The sequence below is a fragment of the Sander lucioperca genome, chromosome 1 (genome assembly GCF_008315115.2).
Source record: "Sander lucioperca isolate FBNREF2018 chromosome 1, SLUC_FBN_1.2, whole genome shotgun sequence".
Taxonomy (NCBI): Eukaryota; Metazoa; Chordata; class Actinopteri; order Perciformes; family Percidae; genus Sander; species Sander lucioperca.
In genome coordinates, this window is record NC_050173.1 from 9776210 (window position 1) to 9800339 (window position 24130).

A 24130-nucleotide genomic window follows, 5' to 3' on the forward strand; every position below is an offset into this window, starting at 1 on the left:
ACACACACACACACACACAGACACACACACAACATGACTGTGGTCAAAGAAAGAACAAAGGGAGAAAGGCAGCACATACAGCCTCTCATGAAGGTGAAAGGATTGCTCCTGAGGGAGTTGTTTCCTTTCTGTGCTCATGATCTCATGATGAGGACAGTAACTCTTAAACAATGACACATAGTGCTTCAGCATCTACCGTATGTAATCAAATTACAAGGATGTTCTATTTATTTTTATGTTGGAATAAGCACTTTGGAAAAAAGTTTCAAGAAATGCTTTTTATTAAAATGTTACCCATATAATTCGGTGTGATATTGGGTGCCCCTTATTTACATCAGCTCTTGGGTCAGCCAGGGTAAACAGTTGGTACAGTGAAGACACCAAGCACAACAACGTGGAGATCCAAAATGAAAACCATTTGTTCACATGAAAAAGACTATTACAATTCAAGTTGCTTTTACATGTCTTATTATCGTTCTGCTATCGTTCTAATCATCTTCCAGGGTCCCTGAGTGCACCGAATACATCATAAGTGTGACACCACATAATCAACTAAAACATAATGTATATTTGTTTTAACATGTCAATAAACCCACAGTATAGAGTAATAGTATATTTTATTGAATGTATTGGTTTATCATGCACAAGAAAAATTATTGAATCATTAAAATATGAGTGCACCACAACGGTCAGGTAAATAGACAGTTTCACATTCATCACTGAAGCACAGCTTCTCTGAAATGAAATGCGTGGCAGTAGATCCAGTCAACAAACAAACTGAACAATGTGTTACAAAAGTGTTATTTAAAGGTTCCCTGTGGAGATTTAGTCCTCTAGTAGCGCTATAGAGCTGTTTTTCAATGAGTGTGTCCCTGTTTTGGGATGCACACAATCCTACCAATGGTGGCACACTGTTCCACTGATCAACGGGTGGCGGTAACACACCAAGATATGCTGCAATGTGCCAGCAAATAACATAAGAAGAAGACTGCAAGCTAGCAAGTATGGATGTGAACAATGCTGGAATTTGCAATTTTTTTATGAGGAAGGAAAAGCACTTGTTGGTGTGTTGGACCTCAAGGATACACACAATGTGTTTTGGTAAGCAATGCTGTATGTTTACTTGTGTTTGTTTGACAACTCCACAGGGCCCCTTTAAGATACATCTGTTACTATTGGACAAATACAGTAATTCTAATATCTTATGTACATTTTCAATTAGAAATCTGCCACTCTAATTCTGTACAGTACAAAGTACATTTTTACATGTTTGTTTGGTAACCTTTTACTCTTGTGTTCCCCTTTCAGTTGTATTTTTCTCATAGGTTTCTAAATCTTTGGTAAGAAAACTTTGAGAGGCTCATTTTCATGCACTTTATCCAGAAAGCCCAAGTTGAAGTAAGGGTACAGTGTCTCAGTGAAGGTCTCTCTGAAGGTGTAGAGGTGTATCATGCACTCTGCGTTGTAAAAGGACACCAGGCCCCTCTTGTAATCCAGGTACACTCCGATCCTGGCCAGTGGCTCCTCCAGGGACAGGACTGTTGGGGGTGAAGTGCCAGCCATGTACTGTATCCCATAAGAAAGGGACAGAGTCCAGAAGCCGTTGGCTGGTAGGGCTTTGATGACTCCCTTTCTAGGCACTGACTCTCGGGCCACCCCCACAGTCCAGACTGTGCTGCTGTAGACTTCAATCTCCCAGTAGTGGCGCCCATGGGTGAAGCCCTGGCTTCCGAGCAGTGACAGGGCAGCGTTGAACCTGGAGGGGTTGTCCTGCACGGTGTGGTTAAAGGTCTGGTAGCGAACACAGGTAAGGGAGGAGGTCAGGCTGAGCCAAGGGTTGGCTGTGCTGGAGTTAAATGTGATGGCTGCTGGAACTAAAAACAGGAAAAGTATAAAATTACAAAATAAATTGAAAGATTCTTTGACGACACATGTTGGTGCTCAGATGATCAGTGTTGGTTTCTGTGTAATTTCCGTACTTGCCGTTTACATTTTCAAAGTAGGCTAGGACCAAAGTGTCACTTAAAGTACCTGGATAAATGCTTCCTTTCATCGATTTCCACACTCTGTACTGCAGGGGCCCCGCAAACCGACCCTCGCACAGACTGGGCGGTGTAAAAGGGGGTTTCTCAAACTTCAGTGAAGGCCTGCCAACAAAAGTAATGTCAGAACAGTAAAGAGAGAGAATAAAAGCAAGGCCCATCCTGGATAAATTGTTTCCCACACTCACCTCTGGAGCAGGACTTTGATGCTCTGAAACGAGACACAGGAATAAACAAGGTTAAGAGAGACAGACGGGTGATTAGTTTTGTTGTATCTGAAAGACGAGAAATCTTTTTCCACATGACATCAATGTCTGAGCTCACACTATCCCACCCTGTGGGATCTCCCTGTGGCCGGGGGAAAGTCCCGCAGCCGTGGCCTTGTGCCTGAGCTAAACTACTTATCCTCCAGATCAACGAGTGAGATCACTGGCTTACATCCTGTCTCCACTCACTGCTCAAGTCTTTTGTTATTAGAAAAGTAGCAACAGTGTTAACATTTTTACCAGTATATGTAAAACGGTACTCTTAAAATGAATGCAAACTGACATGCTCAACATGTTTATGGCCTTTAAGAATAGTCCACAAACTTAAACAGGATAGCCAAAATGGTCACACCCTGCTCAGTTAAGTCTTGAATGTTGATGTTGGTGCCTGTTTTGGCACGGAAATACATGACAGAATGATGTATAAAACTAACTTTCAGCCCACATTTTACATCTCCACTTTGTCTTGTTTCACTGGGATATAAATAATTCTAGAAACAAATGAAATTTGAAGTTTGAAATCAACAGCTCAGCATATATTGCCTTAATCATCCACAAAGCTGACTCATCGTGCTGTTAATAACTTCCAGATGGACTGTATTTATTGTGTATGAAGTTGATATGTGCTGAAATTACCCGAAGCAGAGTGAAGGCGTCCTGCTCTTTCAGTTTGTCCTCTATCTCGTGGACGGCTCTCTGCAGACGAGAGATCTCCACACACAGCAGGGCCTTGTGCTCGTCCAGTCGGATCAGCTCTCTGCGCTCCTCCGTCTTCAGCTTCACCTGCAGCAGCTTCTCCTCCTGGTACAGGAACTGGTGCAGGTCGCTGAACTGGGCTTCAATGCGTTGCTTCAGGTCAGCGGTGTGCTCCTAAGTAGGTGGGAGATGATGGACATTGTCACTGGGAGAAATCACTTACAGTGTTTTCACAAAGATGCAAACATTAAATCCATGCTATGCTTTGCTCTTTTGTACTGTAACAATCAAAATAAGAGACATTGTCACATATTTGCAGATATATCCATTCCTTTCTGGTAAAGTCTGATTGTAAGACATTGAATAAGTCAAAGTGGACATCCATAGTCCAGTAGTATTTGCAGTGTGTCCATTATGTAGAGTATGTGTGTTTTGGAAGCGTTTCCTCTCACCTTGAGCTTTTTAACCTCGTCCTCAGCTTCTCTGTCGCACTGCAGCGCCGTGTTGAGCTCAACTTTAAGGGAATCCATGGAGCTGTTCAGAGACGCCTGACAGGACAGAGACACAACATCATTGCATACTGCGGCCTGCTTCACATTTCTGATACAATGTCACATCTGCGTTTACTAGTTGTTTTGGCGCAAAAACAATACATAGATACAGATCATAAATGTATACATGAAAAATAGATTATCACCTGCAGTGATGTAATTTACAATTCAGATATAGGATGTAGTAAAAGAACGTTTCCATCATTGCAATTACCATATGTACTGTGCTATGCACTAAGTACTGAGATGCATCCTAATGTGTAGACATTTTGAAAATAAACAGAAATCATTCAAACTTCATAAAACAAAGAACTCACCCTGTACTTCTGTTCAGCCTCCTGTACACACACCATGGTATGATTCCTGTGCTCCTGGGAGAGGCCACACACCAGACACACCAGCTCCTGGTCCTCCTCACAGTAAAGCTTCAGCTCCTCTCTGTGTCTGCTGCAGCGTGGGACCGGAGCAGGAACCCTCTCTGTCACTCCAACATCTGCCAGGCGAGGTCCAGTCCCGCTCTCCTCTAGACCCTGACAGTAGCTCTCTACTATGTTGGCAACAATGCGGTTGGGTCTGTAGCTTTGCCCGGGGTACACCTTCCTGCACTGAGGGCAGGAGCCTGTGCCTCCCTGAATGGGCCCCCGGGGGCCGGTCCAGTAGCCCTCGATGCACCCCTGGCAAAAGGTGTGATCACAGGGCAAGGACACCGGCTGCTTGAAAAGATCCAAGCAGATGGAGCAGGTAAGATCTCTGCTGATTCTGTGTGCTGAGCTTTTGGTTACTTTTCCAGCTATGGGAGGCTGTCGCAGCTTTTCCATCGCTGCAGCAAAGTCTTCTTCCTTTGGTTTCCAACTTTTCTTGTCTGGCTTTATCCCCTGGTTTAGTTTTTCCAAGTTCTGCAGATAAACTGTCTGGATTTTTTTCACTTCTTTCTGATTTTTACTCATTCCTTTTCCTTGATTGTTTTCTTTTGTTCTGAGTGTACAGCTGGACCTCCACGTCCTTCCTCTCCTGCAGAGTGTGGCTGCTTTTTTTGGCCTCCAGTCTTCCTGTTGATTGTGGGGAAATGAAGTGGGTGGTGCTGAAGCAGCCACAGCCTTTTACATCCTCAGCAGATAGTAAGGGGATCTCATAGGGCCCCCCTTCTCCCTCCAGACTGACGTCACATCTTATTCAGGAAACCGAGGCGGACCATGGATATTCTATCCTTGCCATTTTTCTTTAGTGAAGTCTAGCCAGTAAGTGCAGGAAATCCTGCTTCACCAAACTCTTAATCTGCTGGCGAGTAACTACAGAAAAATGTAAATCCTGTGTGTGTGTGTGTGTGTGTGTGTGTGTGTGTGTGTGTGTGTGTGTGTGTGTGTGTGTGTGTGTGTGTGTGTGTGTGTGCGTGTGTGTGTGTGCCAAAGTGTGTTTGAGACTGAGAGAGACCAACAAGAAGTCTGTGAGCAGTAACAAATGTCCTGCTTATTTTTATGGCAATGCTCTCTGCCAAGTAAGTAATCATTGTTGCTGAAGGGAAAACAAGATCATTAAGAGATTTACATCGAGAAAGAAAAACGTCCTGCAAGCAGAAAGCTTCACCATGGGCAAATACAAATACTGGGAGTTTCTTTTTTCCCCCATCCAGTTATCGTAACAGATATTTACAGCCTGGGCCCTGAGGGCTGGAACATCTGTCCAGTAAACTAGAGTTTCTTCACAACAGACTTATCAAGTGTTTTTATGTGACTTGCTACAAAGCAAAAGAACCCTGGCACATATCAGTATGTGAACAGTTTAAATATTACAGTGTGCTACATCAGGCAGGCTAATCACACTAAAGTCAAAACAGATTATGTGATTATACACTGGAACATATTCAAAGGTCAGAAAATGTAAATTAAAAAATGCATATGAGTGTGTGTGTGAGAGAGGAAGATACACAAATATAGGACATTTAACATCTTATCTGGTGTGTGGAGTGTATTTAAACGTTTTGAGTCTCTTGTTGAAGAGAAAGAAACAGGATAGCCAAAGAAACTTGTATCCCTGAAAAGCTGGAGACAGCAAGCAGCTCAGCAGCTAACTTGACATGGACAATGGTGACATCTGGTGTCCAAACTGAAAATAAAAATAAGATGAATGATTATAAAGTACAATATACAGTAGTTAGTGAGTGAAAACTCTTAAAGTATCTGTTAATGAAACTATACATTTACAAAATGCAGTGATGTAAAAGTAGAAACACAAGAAATTAAAAAACAAATATGTGGTACAACATTATGTAGAGCAGGTAAACATTAAATCAGTTACTATTACTTACAAACATGTAGATCTAGTAGCAGAGAGGCCCCTGGGCTCAGAAAGCAGGGAGGAAACAGATGAGTGTGCAAGTTGTAAATAATGGAAAGCAAATGAGAAACAAGCATTATTCTGTCTGCGTGCATTGTACTATCATTATAAAGTTTATTTCCCACAGACCTACAGTATAAGGCAAATACCGTGACCAGGCTGACAGAGTGATGAGGAGCAGATGAAGCTGTGTGTGAGGGAGCAGGTACAAATAAATCTGTGGAGAGACGAGGCAGGTGTGACAGCACTAATGTATCCAGTAGTTGCTTACCTCTGTCTGCTCTCCCAGTGGTTTAGTGGACCACCAGGATGATTGCACCTTTGAACTCAGACGCTCTCCGTGGTGCTGAGGAGCTGCTGGAGCTGTCTGTGGTGCTGAACATTTACAGGTATGAAGCCCTGTAGAGCGACATGTCCTACTTGTTCCACAATCATAAAACATTTTACATATTTATATTTTGTATATGTATATATATATATATATATATATATATATATATATATATATATATATATATATATATATATATATATATACTTATGTTTTCAAATGCCACAAACAAAGACAATGCTCCTGCTCCACCTATGATTGGGATGATTGACATAGCAATCAAACTGGCTAACTCTTTTTCTCCCTTATTATTTTTTTATTTTATGTCATTCTGTTTTTCTTGCCTTGAGTTTCTATGCGTTGCTTCTTACCTCTCCTGCACAAGCTTTTGTGTACACAACATGTCCTTATTACATGTGAAAGTTTGAAATATTACATAAGATGAACACATGTCGGACTATCCAATCCAATCACCCTGCAATAAATCAGGTCAGATGTGATGGATGTGTTGCATTAGTTATGATATGCGATGACTGGAAAATATATGCAAGAAGAAAGAGGAGATATGATATGAAACTTTTGTCTGCTGTATTCCATATTCACTGAGGTTTTAGTGGAGAATAAGTCCACTGATGGCACACAGTGTAATTAACTTCAACTAACCTTCAGTGGTCCTTGATAAAATGACCACGTTCAGAGCTGCTCAGAGCTGCACACACATAATTAACACAGGACACAGATTAGGATTGTTGAGTTAATTAAACATTGACATGCGTTGGCATTATGATTCCTGTTAAACCTCATGGGTCACGAATGATTTGAGTGGGGTGCAGCAGAGGGTAAGTGAAGTTGTTATAGTATTGCATCAAGTGTGGAAAACAATTTAATTTCTTGCTCCGTAACTGCAAGCGAGTGAGGTGGTGCACTAAACCCCTAAAACTCAGACTGCAAAAACGCAGACAACAGACGTTTCTGCTTTTCACTCAAAGCGTTTACGGTAATTATGAGCATGTTAGCATGCTGATTTTAGCATTTAGCTCAAAGCACAGCCTCTCAGTCCCTAAAACATGGCTGTAGTAGACTCTTAGTCTTATTCATATGTTACTTCTTAGAGAGATCTCTTGCCAAAGTCAGATTTTTTAAAAACATAAGACAGTATTTGTTTATTGGGATAGCTGTGGAGATTTTAATTTGCTTCTTCAATATTTTTGCTTTGTGTTTGGAACTTTCGGGAAATATCCTCTTTGCTGTGAGGCTGTTTATCCTCATCTGCCCCATTACATGAACTTCTATAACTCATAAATAGGTTGCAATGTTACATTTCTAGGCTATGTTTGTGTCTCTTATCATACAAAAGGATGATAAGCAGTGGGTAGTAGGCACAGCTGGAGACAAAATGAGAACGTGCACAAATGTGTGCAGCCATGCATGTGAGTGTTTGTGGCAAATTATGGAAAGAATGCAACATTTATGAGGACAGAGAGAAAAAAAGACACACACACACACACACACACACCACAAGGCACATCTGCACTAAACACACACACTCTCAATAAAACCCCAAGCTGGAACTTAAAAGCTAAAAATAACCTCAGTGTCTGCAGGAGTGAGCGACCTGTAAGAAGATAAAAAGCACAAGGACAGACAGTATAGAATATTGAATTTCTCAAGTTATAATGATGGCGGTAATAGCAATAAAGATATTATTATATTCTCTGACATCTAAGAAGTATCTTAAGCAAATTATATGTACATTTAATTATCTAATTTCAATTTGAAATTGCTTGTATTTTATACTTTTTTAGCCTTGCTAGTGGCATGGCTAAATGACTTTGATGATCCCCTGAAAAAAATTTGGATTGTCAAATACTTGTGACAAATGACATTCCTGTCAACCTCAAGTGTTTGTGGTTATTGCTAATTAGCAAATGCAATAATGCTACCAAGCAAAACTAAGATAAGGAACACCATATAAACATTAAACCTGCTAAATACCAACATGTTAGCATGTTTTTTAGCATTTAGAAAAAAATAAAGTGTATTTATTTTACAAAGGAATGCACACACTGGCATGTACAGTGCAGTGCTGGTTTCTAGTCCAGTGTTGATTGCTCATCTTGAATAAAGGAAGACTTTGCCCAGAAAGTGAAATACATATTTAATTCTTCACCCGACCAATGTTTCTCTCTTTCTCTCCTCTGTTTTTGTCAGGTTCCCCCCGACAATAAAAGCCCCCTTCCTCTCTCCTAATGACCCTTAAGCAGAAGCAGAGGCAATGTCAGAGCATACTTCGGGCACAGGAGCTTCCTGAACTCGTATTCATTTACCTTCCAAGTTAATGTGAAACCATGGACACAAGCAGGTGCACAGTACAAAGTGTGCTCAAACTGGGCTATAATGTCACATTTCAAAGTCAAATGAAAGGAATGTTGCAGCATTCTGCTACTTTGACTGTGGTTTTTAGTACATTATAAATCTACATGCAGCCTGTTTATTCAATGTTGATGGGAAGTTCTGTTGTTTTCTGTAGTTTTAGAACACTGGAAAGAGCCAACCAACCAACAAACCATCTAAGGTCACCCTCATGTATTAGGGAGACCACCACACAATAAATATTGTAATATTAATATTTTTAAGCAGTGAAATAACTAAAATGGTACTAAAAAATAAAACAGTAAATAAGAGTCTGTTAAGTAAGATTTTCTTTGAATAGTAGATTATGATGGTTATAATACACTGAATACAGTTTTGCATTTTGATATAAATGTCAACAAATCGTGTATGACATTTTCATCTAGAAGAAAGTGACACATTTCACAGTTTGTCCCCCAAAAACAAACTGGATAAAAGTAAGAAATTGTTGAGAAAGCAGCCTGCAAGATTGTGGGGTCGGGGGGGGGGGCGGTAAATCTAATACTCTTCCTGTTATTGTTATTATTATCATCATTATATTGGAGCAAGCACATAGAGCTACTGTATAAAATCAGTAAATTAGTTTGGACAGTATGTGAGTATGAAACAGCATTCCTTTTTAATTTCCTCAGAGAGTCACACTGTTAGCGCCTGTCTGAGTTTGGACCCACACACTATCACTGCAGGTTATAATATGTCTGGCACTTCTAATAATATGTGTCACGATGTGAACACCTCATCCACACACTTCGCTCCTTCTGTCGCTCTATAAATTGTTTGCCTCCTCTTGACTTGTTGGGAGCAGCTCAGCCTTTTGATACTCTTACTGTAGCTGTTGAGGATCACGACTCTCCTGCAGATCACTGCCTGAATCATGCTTTAATCCTCTGATTCTTCAGGTTCGAGCGTTTGTTTATCTGTAGCTGTGATGATTGTACTTTTATATGTTTATACTCAGCTCAGTGTGTGAGCTCAGCATTTAGAGCAGCTCTGCTCCTCCTTCAAATACCACTTCTTTCTCTCTGCCTCTCTGCATGCTGCTGCAGATCACTTCAGGGACGTTCGAAGCGAGCCAGTAGAGGAGGATTGCAGCGATCTGTTCTGCAAAACAGCAACACACATCCAGACGCAATGCAGGTACAATTAACATGCATTACTGTATGCTTTAATTTGCTTATGCTGGGATAGATTAGCATGCAGAACCATTAATCATGGTAATATTCATTTATGTGCTTATAGTGTATATTATGGTAGCTAACTTACGATATTTGTCTTATTAAAGTCTTGACACATAACTGAACAATATATTATTATATTTTATGTTGGCTGGTTAACTTGAACCACTTTATATGCAATATAAGTATATATTGTACTTTTAATCCACATGTAGTGGATTATAAATACAATATTTCCATCTGAAATGCAGTGAAGTGGAAGTATAAAAGTGGCATTACAGTAAATTAAGTACTTAAGTAAAGTACAAGTACTAGACTAAGTACCTAAGTACAGTACATGAGTAAATTGGTGATTTCAAACTTTGAATAAAGGGCACATGCATTTTATGTCAAGCTAGCCTCAATGCAGATACTACTGTAATACAATATTCAGTGTTTTCATGAATACCGTTTAGTTGAGTTTGACCAATAACTTCAGGCCAAAACATCTTAGCCATATGGCAAAAAGTAAAAGCATCACAGGTGGTAAATAGTCATGTTTGTCTGTGCAGGCAGCAGGATACGAACAGCGTTTAACTGAATTAGCTATCAACTGCCTCTTTTGCAACTGTGCCGGAAGAAACAATCTTGTCAGATATTAGGTTGTGGATTTGTTGCAACACTTGTGATGATCAGTGGAGGATGATCGCCCACAGCGTTCATGATGACTTAGATGATCCCAGGGAGCATCTCACTACTCGGCACACATGGCTTCAGTCCTTTGAATAATGCAGCACACTGGATGTTTAGACCCCAAATCACCTTCCTCTTCAGATCTTTTAGACCAGTTTCTCAACATGGCGTCACAGAAATTTAGTTTGACTCAATTTTGAGTGTGTGTGTGTGTGTGTGTGTGTGTGTGTGTGTGTGTGTGTGTGTGTGTGTGTGTGTGTGTGTGTGTGTGCACGCGCCTGTTTATGTGGTTTTTGGAGGGTCAATCAATCATCAGACCACTCATAGTCATCTTTCACCACACCAGTCCACGGCAGCCAACTCTGATCTTTTATTGATGCAGTTTTAAGGAGTGTGAATTATTGAGCAACATTCTCGATGCTGGATGCTTTGGCATCCTTTCATATTCAAAAGGTGGGCCGAGGGGACAGGAGCACCCCAGTAGTTCTATCTATTTTCTGTACAAACTCTTTACATTACAATATCTTAAAGCCCTTTATCACAAGCAAGTAAAATACTTGCAGAGACAAAGAAAAGCATTAAGAAAAGCCAAAAAAGCCAAAGTTATATCAAACTGGCTCTAAATAATCAAATGACAAAAGGAAGAACAGTATAGTCTACAATCACACTGGCAGTGGCTATGAATTAACACATACTGTATGGGACTGAAAAAAAAATTAAAAATGGAAACACAAAGCCTCACAGATTATTTTTGGATTATTTTACAGTAGATCCGTTGTGCTATTTAAATTCACCAAGTCAGAAATCTCAAGCTTTGTTATCACTGAAATATTTAACAGAATATAGAAACACTGAGTGTGTGCATCCAGTGTGAGTTGAGAAGATGTTGTGTGGTGAAAATAATAGTGCTCATTGTTACAAGATATTAGATTTTTCCCAATTCTTTCTTATTTTTCTTTTTCTGGAAACTCAGCACATTTAAAATGTCTTGAATTTATTTTAATCCGTATAATACATACAAAGATTGATTCTTTTCTAACTGCAATGTTAAAATATGCTTGACGCAATAATTACAGCATGTAGGTGCAAATAGTCTGAAAGAATCCAAAAGAGCCGTGCAACCACATTAATTTTTCAGCATTTGAGTATTGAAGTATTGATTACTGAGGTGTCGATATGTTCATCCATACTCACCAGTTGGCTGGATGTCTGAATGTAACTCCTGCTGCTGGTCCAGCTGTCACAAGAGTCTTGTTACGTTTTGTCTTAGAAATATCATATCGTCACATGAAAGTAGATCTAGCTTGCCAGTGCCAAACCTATTGCTGTTATACCACCTTGTGAATAAAAACCTATCATTATATAACTTGCTCTTCCTAAAGAGCATTTACGGGAAGTTATACCAGAGGAAAATGTGCTCAGATCCTTATCAGACAAGTTATATGTCTTGTTTCAGGATCTTACATTAAGTGTTAAGGACCTTCTGCTTTCTGTAACTAGCACCATAAGGTCTATCTTCTAACCCTCTTTTCTGTCTTTCTCAGGCGGATGAGAAGGCAGTGGATGGCGGCCTGCTGCCTGATGCCAACGGGAAAGATCCAAACCCGGGTGGACAGACAGACAGCTCCAAGTGGCAGAAACCACGGCTCACACGTAAATCTTTGATGAATTGTTGTCTCGTCAAGTGGATTATCGCCAGTACCACGCAACAAGGGCCAGGTACATTCACATAAAGAAACACACCACCAGGCCAACACCCTCAACAACAACACAGTGTATTGCATATCTGCATGATTGTGTGTGACAGCAGGGGAAGTGGGACTCAAAGCAAAGCAGGAGGGAGAGACAGTAGTAAGGCAGGCCTTCAATCTAAACAGAATACATGAATTTTAAAGCATCTACCCCATCTACAGTATATTATACACGGAACACAATTGTTGTTGTTTTTGTCTGACCGCTTTACCTCGTAGAAATGATAAGGCATGATTTCATCTTAAAGTCTAGCTTCAATTTTAATTCAAATAACATAATTTATAATGAAATAAATCAATAACAAAATTATAAATATTTATATAGCTTTGTATCACAAAAGAAGAAGTGGCACATTCTTAAGATGAAGAGCACAGTGTCTTCCACTCACTGCCCCTTTACATGACCCCTTTGTCTTGCTTTATATCTAAATTATTGACATTGTTCTTCTGTGTGCATGCGCTTGACAGGCAGGACAGCCATTAATTTCTGCAATCTGTCCAAGCAATATCTCATAATTCCCTTATTTCAACTGAATTGATTATTTCCCCTCTGATGACTTTAATCAGCCTGGGTAGCACACGCAGTGATGAGCAGACAAAATGTCTCCTCTGCGGTTTCCAAAAAATGACCTGCTGTTGTCCTCCTGACTTGTTTACTGCTGACATCTCTCTCTGCCAACAGACAGATGGCCATGTGCCTCAGACAGGCTGGAAACAGTAGCAGGACAAATGCTCTGATGGCTAACAAGCCATCACTTCGAACAGGCACATTATACAATTTAAGTATAATAACGTCCCTACTTTGAACTTCAGCAGGGAAATGGTCTATCTAGATCAGTGATCTTCAACAGCGGGTCCGGGACCCCTAGGGGGGTCCTCCGAGTTACTTCAGGGGGGGCCACCAAATTATTGTTAATTTTTTGAAAGTTTTTTTCAAAAATGAAAATTTCTTAATATGAATCCAATATATTATTATCAAATAATAATCAGCCTGTATGTGGAAAAAAAACAAAACATTGATGATAGGCTGACTGCCCTATAGGTAAGGTAGTATCCACACCGTTAATCCTAAGGATTCACTGTGCCACATGTATGTTTAACATTAAAACATTATTTATAAAATCATGACAACAAGTATTATTTTAATACCTTATATTATTTTATGCACTAAAAATGTATGTATAAAGGCTTTAGGGCGCCCTACAAGTTATTGTAGGCCCAGTTTAATATGCTACTTCATTTTATACATTATATGTAGTAGGGGGTCCCTGATCCGTCTCTCTTTAAGTTAAGGGGTCCTTGGTTTAAAAAAAAGGTTGAAGACCCCTGGTCTAGATCTTTTTTTTATTAGGCCTTTAAGTGTATCTGCAGTAGGAATGCACTGAAACGTGTGTCAGCATTGCATTCTACGAGCTCAAATAAATCATTATTATCCCTTATAATTATATTTATCCGTCAGGGGCATTGGTTATGTATTAACATGGAAATATTTGTTGAGGGGATAAGCAGATGTCCTCTACTTTATAACAACTTGATCCCCATCTAGTGGTCTTTGAACATTATAGCACCTGAGTGTGTCCTGCACCACTGTCTCTAACAGAAAGTGGTCTGCACTCACTCTCAAACAGGTGTATCTCATATAGAACAATCAAAAAAATGCTAGGTGGTTTCCAGTGACATGCTCTCACACAAATAAATAATCCTAACATTTGAAAAAAATGCTGAAAAATGTGGAATTGCTGTTTACTGATGAAAAAGGTGTTGGGTTCCATGATGCAATGCACAACATGATATACATTTTCTATAGTTATGAAAGTGAAAAAAGTACAATCATCATCACACAACATCAGCAAAGGATGTTGCACTTTCATGTTGTGTAAGACATGAAAACAAAGGTTTTTAGATGCTACTGTACTTGTTGTACTAGATAGAGAGAGATAGAACTTCCCCTTTGTCACCTCATACTGTATGTGAAATAGCAGATTGTTTCCATTAGACATCACCCAGTTTACTCAACACTAAACATTAGCAAACCCACTGGTACACTGTTACAACATAGTCTGGACCAGCTCACACACCACACTCATTCAGATGACAAGTGAAAAATGTTTTTTTCAATGAAAGTTTTCAATCATAAATTGGCTTTTTGAATGTCCTCTGAGGTGATCTTGCACAAATAATTACAGCATAATGTACATTTGTGAGAAGTTTCTTTGTTTTGTTTAGGTGTTTGTGCTGTTATCTAGTGTTAGTAAAGGAAACAAGGGTATTTTTGCTCTGCAGCTGCAGCAATGTGTGAATTGGCCAAAAATTCCGGTCTGGAGGTCAAAATGTACAAAACATCCCCATTGTGGCTGCTGCTGGGCCTCCTGCACACACTTCTCCTTGATGACTGTCAAGTAATATTATAGAGTGTGAAAACATTTGTGCGTTCTGTCAAATCATATGAGCTGTTAAAAGGAGAGGTATGGCTATCTGTGAATAGCCTACAATGATGATGGAAATACCACCATAATAATGGCATTTAGAATGGCTGTCGTACCATTTCAATGTATTGCTTCTCTGGTAGTTAGTGTTTGCAGTGCACGTTTAGAAACTTTATTTGCACTTCAAAGTTTAATGAAACCTGGACAAAAAACATATTATAGGGCAGTTGGATTCCTTTGCACAATGCAAGGTGTGTGTGTGTGTGTGTGTGTGTGTGTGTGTGTGTGTGTGTGTGTGTGTGTGTGTGTGTATGAAGCCTCTCCAGAAAGGTAATTTCTTGCCAAAAATAAAATGCACAAAAATCAATGAACGAGCTAAAAGCATGCACTAAGAAAAAGGATGAGAGAGAGCAAAATTCAGGGTATTTAATTGTGTGACGAGAACCTGTGTGACAGTTTTTGATAGATGGGCTTAGGCTTTGAGCTGTAATGCTGCTCTCACGGCAGTCATTAAAACCGGATGGTGAGGCTGATGGGTGCACTGTCTGCATCTATGCATGCTTAAGCCACCTCACTTGTTTGTATTTAATAGAGGAACAGCGATAGATCAGCACTTAGGGTGCATTAAACAGAATAATGTTGCATTATTTTTTATGGCAGGTGAATTCCAACATGAGCTCATACATCTTGCATGTTCTGTAATGTCTAAGTTTGTTTCTGTCTGGTGAAGTACAATTAACCCACACATTAAAAACCCTGCAAAAATCCATATTTGTATGTAAAGGATAACTAGTTGCACCATTTTATCAGCTGTGCGAATCATCACTTCTGATCTCACAGTTTATACACTACTAAATCATACACGGCAAAACTAAGCACATCATTTTGGAAGGTCAAGTATGTCCAATGCATGACTCAGTTTACCATTTTATTTCAGATGCTGATGCATTTTGGCAAACAAGATTTAATCAGAGCTCCACAAGATCAGTATTCTGCAAGGACGTTTATAGAGAATAAGCAATAGGGAACTAATATGATATATAATAAATAACTTACTAAACAAAAACAGTAAATACTTTGCACTATATGACATATACAAATTTCACTCTGGAATCTTAAAAGTATACAATGTATACAGGCATCCAAGTGTAACACTGGAGCCATAGCATCACATTTATTTTTGTATTTTTGGAGTGGCACCATCCCAGTTCATCACACATTAAGGATGAGTCCATTTACACAAACCCTCCTCGGCTATTGAAATGCATTTCTGGCCTGTTTTCTCTCCCTCTTCTAAGACCAATATTTTACCTCTCAACAATTGATTGGCCCTCCACCCCCCTTCGTACTTTAACTCAGTCCATTATGTTGTGCAGAGTCATCAGCTGTGAACTATACTTAAATTCTTCTTCACTCTCATTGCCCTCCCTCACATTATAATGATATCAAGACTCACTCATGTCTAAACAACAAAAAATAAAAAAGTACTCTGCATGTATGTTATGTGGAGCATTTTACACAAGCTACAAATTGATCTCCGAGGTGTGTAGCTCGCCTTTGCAGCACAGATATAATTCACTTTAACTTTACTATTCTTAACTACAATGCCATAAACAAAGCACCGTTTTGGTCACAGTGTTTTTAAGCTCTGAGTGAATCCTCCTGAGTTATGGAGCACGTGTATGGCTGAACGTTCTACTAGACACAAGCAGCGCCACACAGGGCAGGGCAGGCTCCTTCATTCTAAGTGCTGTTCATAGCTCAGCCATCTGCAGATGTGGATCAATGCTTGGTTTTACAGCTTTGCATCTTTGAAATGACTGAGCAAATAAAGACAGCATAAACTGTCAATCAGTGACTATTAGTAAAGAAGATTCCTTAACAACCCCCCACCCCCTGCCTTACCAACCTCAAATATACACACACACACACACACACACACACACACAGCTCAGGACAGAGTGAGAGGAGATGGAGTGAGTGGGGCGTGGAGCCCCTGACTTGATGGAGTTGTGGGAGAGATCCTAAAATGAATTTTGGCCAGGAGGTAAAATGCCAGCGAGTAGTAACAGAGATGGATGATATGCGTGTGGAGAAAGCTTTGGATAATTTTGGGGGATTAACACTCAACAAATTCGATATTTATTTGCACATGATGGACTTTGAACTTAAAGGAGGATGCTCTGCAGGCAATCTACTGTCTAACTGGTCAGTGTCAGGGGTTTTGTTGAAGTGAATATAACTGCTGATGCCTGTTCAAAAACACTGATAAAAAAGGACTTGGCAGGAGGAAGTTAACATTAAGTTTTTTTAAAGGGGCTTTTGTGCAGGCGGGATCTAATGCAAGGCAACAATGGGATTGGATGGCATGGAAGTAATTGCCATTGCTGTTGTTATCGGACTGTTTGTTGTCGTGCTCAAACAGTTTGGGGTTTGGGAGCCCTTGTCACTGGAAGGTAAGACATAAAGAGATGTTTGTATGTTAAAACATTTGTCTTTGGTGTTCTGTTTAGCATTAGAACAATCTTGTTAAAACGTTCTGGTTATTTTGTTGACTGCAATAGTGATAAAAAATGCTAAAATTATGAGTGAGCGCAGTTGTAAAATATTAAAGGGCAGTTTCACATCTTCTTAAAACAATTTAAAATAACACTCACAGATAGAGTTTTAGGTTGCTGTAATTGTTCATACTGGCCCTGAACATTTGCAGCAACCGTAAAAACTCTGTCAGTGTACATATTGGCATGTTAATGTTGTTGTTGTTTTTTAAATGGGAATATTTCCTTTAATAATGTGTTCACTGTGTTGGTAAATTTGGGTAACTTGTAGATATCGAGCCAAATATTTTAACGGTTCTTTTCCCCCTCTCATTTCTTCATCACCATCTCTTCCTGGTCTGGTCTTTTCCAACTCCCCATTTGTGTTTTTGCTCTTAAAGATGGTGAGTAACTCAAAGTGGTATTCCTCTGTGTATTACTATTAAGTTTAATTCCATCCCAGCTGTCTCTCTAAACTTATTCCACCTCCTTTTTTTATTGAATTTACCTTTCCGTTTTACCTTTGGCTGATATAATAACCCCGTTTTCCCTTTTGGACATCAAGACTTGTCAAACAAAGTGTTACTGATAACATCAGTATGAGTGTGATGTTGAGCATACTGGCACAAAGACTTCATCAATGTTAATTACTGACACCTGTGATTATATGGCAAGTCAAAGGCTGTGTCTCTAATTGCTCCCTAATATCTTCATACCACTATTTGTCCAATTTCTTCTAATAATTCCTCCGACTTCCTTAGCAAAAACAATAGGTTTAGAACACTACTTTTGCTAAAAATGTCACACCACCCCTGTCAGTGACAGCACGAAAATGATTGTGACTAGTGATTTGTGACTAGTGTCAGAAATGTCAATATATCCCTTACTATAGAATAACCAATAACGTATTTATTATGTAGGGAACAGAGAATGAGTGAAAGAGGGAGTTATTTCGGATATAGCCAAATTGTCCTGTATTTTTTTCCTTAAACTGCTCTGACGTACAGTGTATCTGCTTATTTCTTCTAACCACCCTAATTTCTCCAAGCTACAAGGTCCTTTATAATCATCGTTTTTTCCCACTACTCTATCAAAAAATGTCCATACATCTTCCCCACGGTCTTTTCTTTTATCAAATTTCACCAATACTGTTCATTCTTCTAACCCGCTTTTATCTTCCCACCCATTTCCTTGTCTTACCTTTCCTTCTTAAACCTTCCTTGTTTATTTAAAGATGGTGAGCATTTTGAGTTATGTGCAGATATTTTTTTGCCTCCCATCTATTTGTTTTTTTTTGTATTTTCAACTCCTCCCCTTCCTTTGTTTTTTTTCTGTCTTTCTTCTCTTATTGTTATTATCCTCCCTTTTTCTTTTCCCCCATCTTTTCCACCCCACCCCTGTTTTCTCTGTTTCCCACTGACAGACAGCTGTGACGGCGATCTAGAACTCTCAATGGTGCGCCATCAACCTGAGGGCCTCGATCAGCTCCAAGCCCAGACACAGTTCACCAGGAAGGAGCTGCAGTCGCTTTACAGAGGCTTCAAAAATGTATGTAAACAATCAGCACAGTCAGCTGACCATCCAAATAACTTCTTTTCTTCTTTCTTTCCTTCTCTTGATTTAAGAGGATGAGCTTCCATCTTTGCAAATATCATTAGACATTATGGTGGCTCAGGGGTGCAAGTTGAGACTGAGTAATCATTGCATAGGAATAAAGCCATCTTTCGGACAGAATTTACAATTCCTTAAGTCCTCCTTAGAGGAATTGTGTGGATGTTTTCCATGTTTAAGGATTATTGGAAAAACTACAATCATTGCAACGAGGAGGAGAACACTAAGACCCCTAAGACCCCACTATCCCGGCCATCGGGTGCCATGGGTGCCAAGGACGCTTGCTCCAGGTTCTATCGTTGATCCTTTGTTGGTGACATAAAGCCTCTCTCTGCACACCACTTAGTTGAAGCTTGGCACGCTCTGGTTGGAGCAGGGCGCTGTTTCACCCCTCTATCTCACCTAAAAAATAAACATCAGTTTAAGTTTACACTGTACTTTGAATATTTTCACCACTTCACCTTGCCTTGACAGACTTTCCGACAGGGAACTGAAGCTATTATATCACTTTATTCAAATCAACCAGACTCTAGTGATAAAAAACATAATTTTTAGGGCCAGGGAAAAAAATCGAAAATCAGATGTGTTGCGTTTTCTTTGCGACGATTTTTAAAATCAATTATTTTCCCTAGAATCAATATTTTTTTTTTATTTACCAATATTTGACCTTATTTTCTGTTTATACGGTACTGCTGACATCATTTCTGTCAGCAAAACAGAGCGAAAGCAGAAAGTGTAGAAAATCCATGTTATTTACTTCTTTACAAAATTAAATAAATGTCAGACTGACTGACTGACATGTAATGTGCATTCTTCTTAGAAAACAATTAGTTATTGGAAATGTCTCATGATATATTGTCTCTAGAAGTGTATTATTCAACTTTTGTTTTTGTTAAAGAAGGAAAAGAAAATCGCAATACTCAATACTATCAAATCACAATACTTCTAGAAATGCAATACATTAAAAACATAATACAAATCGGCACCCATGTATCGGGAAAGAATCAAATCAGGAGTAAGTGCCACATACACAATTAAAGAGGTTACTTCCCCAGACAGTCATGACCGAAAGAACGAGATCCAGGGTACAAGCGGCCGAAATGGGTTTCCTCAGGAGGGTGGCTGGCGTCTCCCTTAGAGATAGGGTGAGAAGCTCAGTCATCCGTGAGGAGCTCGGAGTAGAGCCGCTGCTCCTTCACGTCGAAAGGAGCCAGTTGAGGTGGTTCGGGCATCTGGTAAGGATGCCCCCTGGGCACCTCTCTAGGGAGGTGTTCCAGGCACGTCCAGCTGGGAGGAGGCCTCGGGGAAGACCCAGGAGTAGGTGGAGGGATTATATCTCCAACCTGGCCTGGGAACGCCTCGGGATCCCCCAGTCGGAGCTGGTTAATGTGGCTCGGGAAAGGGAAGTTTGGGGTCCCCTGCTGGAGCTGCTCCCCCCGCGACCCGTTACCGGATAAGCGGAAGAAGATGGATGGATGGACTTCCCCAACAAAAGATTTAAAAGAGGAGGCAAGAATAAATTATGCCTTGCTGACCAAGCAGAGATAATTAGAAAAGTTGATCTACAGGAGAATAAATAGTTGAAAGCAATACAGAATGCCTGAGAGCCTGACTGCATAACATAGGTCTACAATTATGTTTTTATATTTTGAATTGTCATCTAGTTTCCCTTTCCATAAATAAAGATATTTCCAGCATAAATTGATGCAGAAAAATTCTTCAGAAAGCAAGACATTAAGTGTTTAATGCTCAAAATTTTCTTGGGGGGGGTCCTCCCCCCACATCAAATGTCACCCCAGAAATCTGGAAACAAACCTATGGCTTTGGGTTGCCAGGCCAGCTGTGATTAGGCCATATTGTGTGTGCAATCTAACTAACATCTACAAACTGGGTAGCTGAAATCCACACACTGGCTATTACCAAACTGCAAGCCAATTGCTGTTTTGTGATCTGCTCTGTGTTCATTGCATTCAATTTATTTAAATGGGTCCAGGCTGGCGGGCTTAGCCCCAAACCTCCTCAAGTCCTAGAAACGCCCCTGGTCCCGTCCCAGCCCTCCTAATTTCATCTCGCAGAACACAGAAGTTGCTGGTCTGCCGCTGACTTAAGTGGCGTTCACAGTAATAACATGACATTGCTTAGCTTCTGTGCCATTATTTCCAAACTTAGCACAGCTAACGGTGACTCAACTACTGCTAGAGTTCATATTATTCATAACCTTATCGATAAGCTTACTGTGGGAACACATGTCACTCCTTTTTTGTTAAGGCTGAGTGGTCGTTTTCTATTTGAAAATCCTGGAAAACAACAAAGATGGTCTCAGCCTTTTAAGTTTGGGGTTTTTGGGATATCTTCTTGCCCTAGTGGCCATAAATTACAGTGCACTGCAGGCGGGGACCGTGTCTGCACAACCAGATACAATAATAGAATATCAGTAAGACACTAACTTTAAAATTCTGTTATTAAGCAGCATTGTTATCTCTATAGTATCTCAACTATAGATTTTGACACAATTTTAAACCAATCTAATCTCTTTATGATGATCTGACCTAAATTATGTAAATGTTTTTTCTTTCAATAGGAATGTCCCAGTGGGCTTGTGGATGAGGAAACATTCAAGACTATTTACTCACAGTTCTTCCCTCAAGGAGGTACATTATGTAACCAATGCAAACTGGTAGCACATAAGCATAAAACAGACTGCCCTCACTATCTGCTTTGTAAATCTCACTACTCTTTGGAATAGCAAGTTAATTTCAAAATGTGTGAACAATGAGAATCGAGGTGGTTAATCTTCATCAAAACTAATAGTTGTATTAATCTTAATTTAAGATTGCAGACTGAAAAAAAACATAAAAAAATGGTGTTAAATGTTTTAAGACAAGCAAAGCTAGTGATGATTCTCAGTATTAAATAAATATTGTAATTAAACATTGCCATTTCCTGTTCATTTCCAACCCTGCGTATTGATTATTTGTTCTTAGATGCAACCACATATGCACATTTCTTGTTTAACGCATTTGACATGGACAGAAGTGGCTCCATCCGGTTTGAGGTGAGTTCACCAACGACTGCATTTTAGTGGTCATTTATCATGGGTTGCAGGGGTTAAGTTTCAGTTGTAAGTGCAATGTTTTTTTGTGTAAAGAAAGCTAATAATGAAAATTGCTTTTTCAGGACTTTGTGATAGGATTGTCTGTGTTGCTTAGAGGCTCTGTTACAGAGAAACTTCGATGGGCATTCAACTTGTATGATATCAACAAAGACGGCTACATTACTAAAGAGGTACAATCAACAAACCATTCTCATTTATTAGAAAACGTACTAAAATCTGTTGCAGCGTCCTCAATTCTGCAGATGTACTGTATGTCTCTCTCTTCGGTTTCCTGCAGGAAATGATGGCAATAATGACATCCATTTATGACATGATGGGCAGGTATACCTTACCTAGTGTACGAGACGATTCTCCTTATGAGCATGTGGAGAAATTCTTCCAGGTATATTATCTCTGCATCCACTAAACCACACAGCCTAATCTCTGGCATCAAAATCGATGGTGTATTATTACATCCAGATATTGTACTGATCCAAGTGTGTGTCACACACTGTACCTGATTAGTGCTTTTGACCCATGACACTCTCTCATTTAAAGAAAAAGAACATCTAATTTAACAGAAAAATGTCACAAAGCCCCTTTTCAAAGCCCATCATCAATGTAATTTCACAACAAACTTTTGTACCTTAAATTAATATAATTTCATACTTGACTAAATATGAAATCTCTCCTTTCCATGTCTGACGTATTTCAGAAAATGGACCGGAACAGAGATGGAGTGGTGACTATTGATGAATTCATAGAAACCTGCCAAAAGGTAACCTCACTGACAAGTTTTACTGCGGGGTGATTGACCGAGTTCATGCAGCTTTGTGCACAAACGACATACTTTCTCTTGCATCTGCTTTCTTTTCTCAACAGGATGAAAATATAATGGCTTCCATGCAGCTCTTCGAGAATGTCATCTAGTTTCTGTAGAGGGACGTGGATCGGTAATGTTGCATAGTGCTTCCAGCTGCAAGCATCTGGGCTTGAAGTTACTTCATCCATCTTAAAAAGGAGAAACTGGGTCATGCAACACATTTGACACATTTTAATACAAAGTGGCAAAAACTATTACTTTTGCTGACAAACTGTTCTAAGCAGAGACGTGCAGAATTCACAGAATCACTTAAAGAAATTTTTTTTCTTTGCATGACAATTTTGTTTTTGCACCTGAAGGAAAAACTACCACCAATACCCTTGCTATACAGTATGTCATTACGAGATGAGCATGACTGCTTGCAAGCATGTGATGCAAACCACATTGAACACAAACAAGGGGTTTTATCGATGACCACTTTGAAACTTGGGCAAATGAGAATACTTTGTTACTGTATTACATATATAATGTAAAGATTATAATTATGTTTCTATGTTCTTTAGATTTCAGTGTAATCGCAATACCATGTCATTGTCATGTTGACCCAAAACTTAGTGAAATAAATATATACCTTCACATATCTATTGACTATTGACTATCTTCTCTTTTTACACAACACACAAAGCTGGGATTTGTAAAAGCAGTGAGATGTTCACTGTACCCTAGAGAAATTTTAACATCTTGCAAATGATTACACCAAGTGTTATATTTAAAGTTATGCAACTATGTAGCTGCAAAACAGCAATAAAACAAAGTTCAATGCAACATGCTACATGTAACATGAAAAATGTAATGTGTTAAGCCATTGTACGAGTGATACTGAACAAATCGACAATTGTCCAAAGTGTTCCCTCAAGAGGATCTGCTGACTTAAAGCAAAAAGACATAGTTGTTTAAATTTGCCTGAAGGAAATTTAGCAAATTTTTGTATCATTTAGTCCAGTCTGGTTTCTCTGACGATCATCTCTCTTATTCTCGACCTTCTCGGCTCTCTAACTTTTTGCAGCATCACAATGTTGATATTTCATAAAAAAAAGGTACAAATTATTATTTATTTATTTTTAAGATTATTTTTTGGGGCATTTTCGGCCTTTATTTTTGACAGGACAGATGAAGACATGATTGATGGTGAGGTTGAGGATTTAGGTTTGCATGACCAGGACCAAGAGAAGCTCAATGTGTAAAGCAGAGACTAATAACAACATTTATATATCTGGTTTTAATTGTACATGATGAAAATAGCCCTAAAATAAAAAGTCTCTTTCTTGTGCTACAGGCCATACTTCCAGCTAAAGAGCCAAAGGAGTAAGAAGTAAGTTAACAAGCCAATGCAGACAGTAATATATTTG

At 39.4% G+C, this 24130-nt stretch overlaps 2 protein-coding genes across 5 annotated transcripts; one reads left to right on the forward strand and one right to left on the reverse strand.

Moving 5' to 3' along the window:
• Positions 1-263: 263 nt before the first annotated feature.
• Positions 264-4840, reverse strand: trim69 (tripartite motif containing 69). Its single transcript, XM_031278016.2, has 6 exons — positions 3873-4840; positions 3457-3552; positions 2945-3178; positions 2231-2253; positions 2032-2147; positions 264-1874 (listed from the first exon to the last, which is right to left on the reverse strand). Exons 1-6 carry the CDS (start codon positions 4500-4502, stop codon positions 1330-1332), a joined length of 1644 nt encoding a protein of 547 aa, XP_031133876.1. The 5' UTR covers positions 4503-4840; the 3' UTR covers positions 264-1329.
• A 1131-nt stretch (positions 4841-5971) lies between these two features.
• On the forward strand, positions 5972-23571 carry LOC116035122 (calsenilin-like). Of its 4 annotated transcripts, XM_031278073.2 has the most exons (12): positions 5974-6094; positions 6187-6278; positions 9679-9769; positions 12024-12198; positions 17595-17597; positions 18617-18741; positions 21386-21455; positions 21789-21859; positions 21982-22089; positions 22197-22301; positions 22614-22676; positions 22781-23571. In XM_031278073.2, the coding sequence occupies exons 1-12, from the start codon at positions 6071-6073 to the stop codon at positions 22826-22828; spliced, it is 975 nt and encodes a 324-aa protein (XP_031133933.2). In that variant the 5' UTR covers positions 5974-6070; the 3' UTR covers positions 22829-23571. The 4 variants fall into 4 exon arrangements, with proteins under 4 accessions (XP_035848122.1, XP_031133933.2, XP_031133932.1 ...); XM_035992229.1 differs by lacking the exon at positions 17595-17597 and having other exon boundaries at positions 5972-6094; XM_031278072.2 differs by lacking the exons at positions 5974-6094; positions 6187-6278 and adding an exon at positions 9297-9531.
• Positions 23572-24130: the final 559 nt, after the last annotated feature.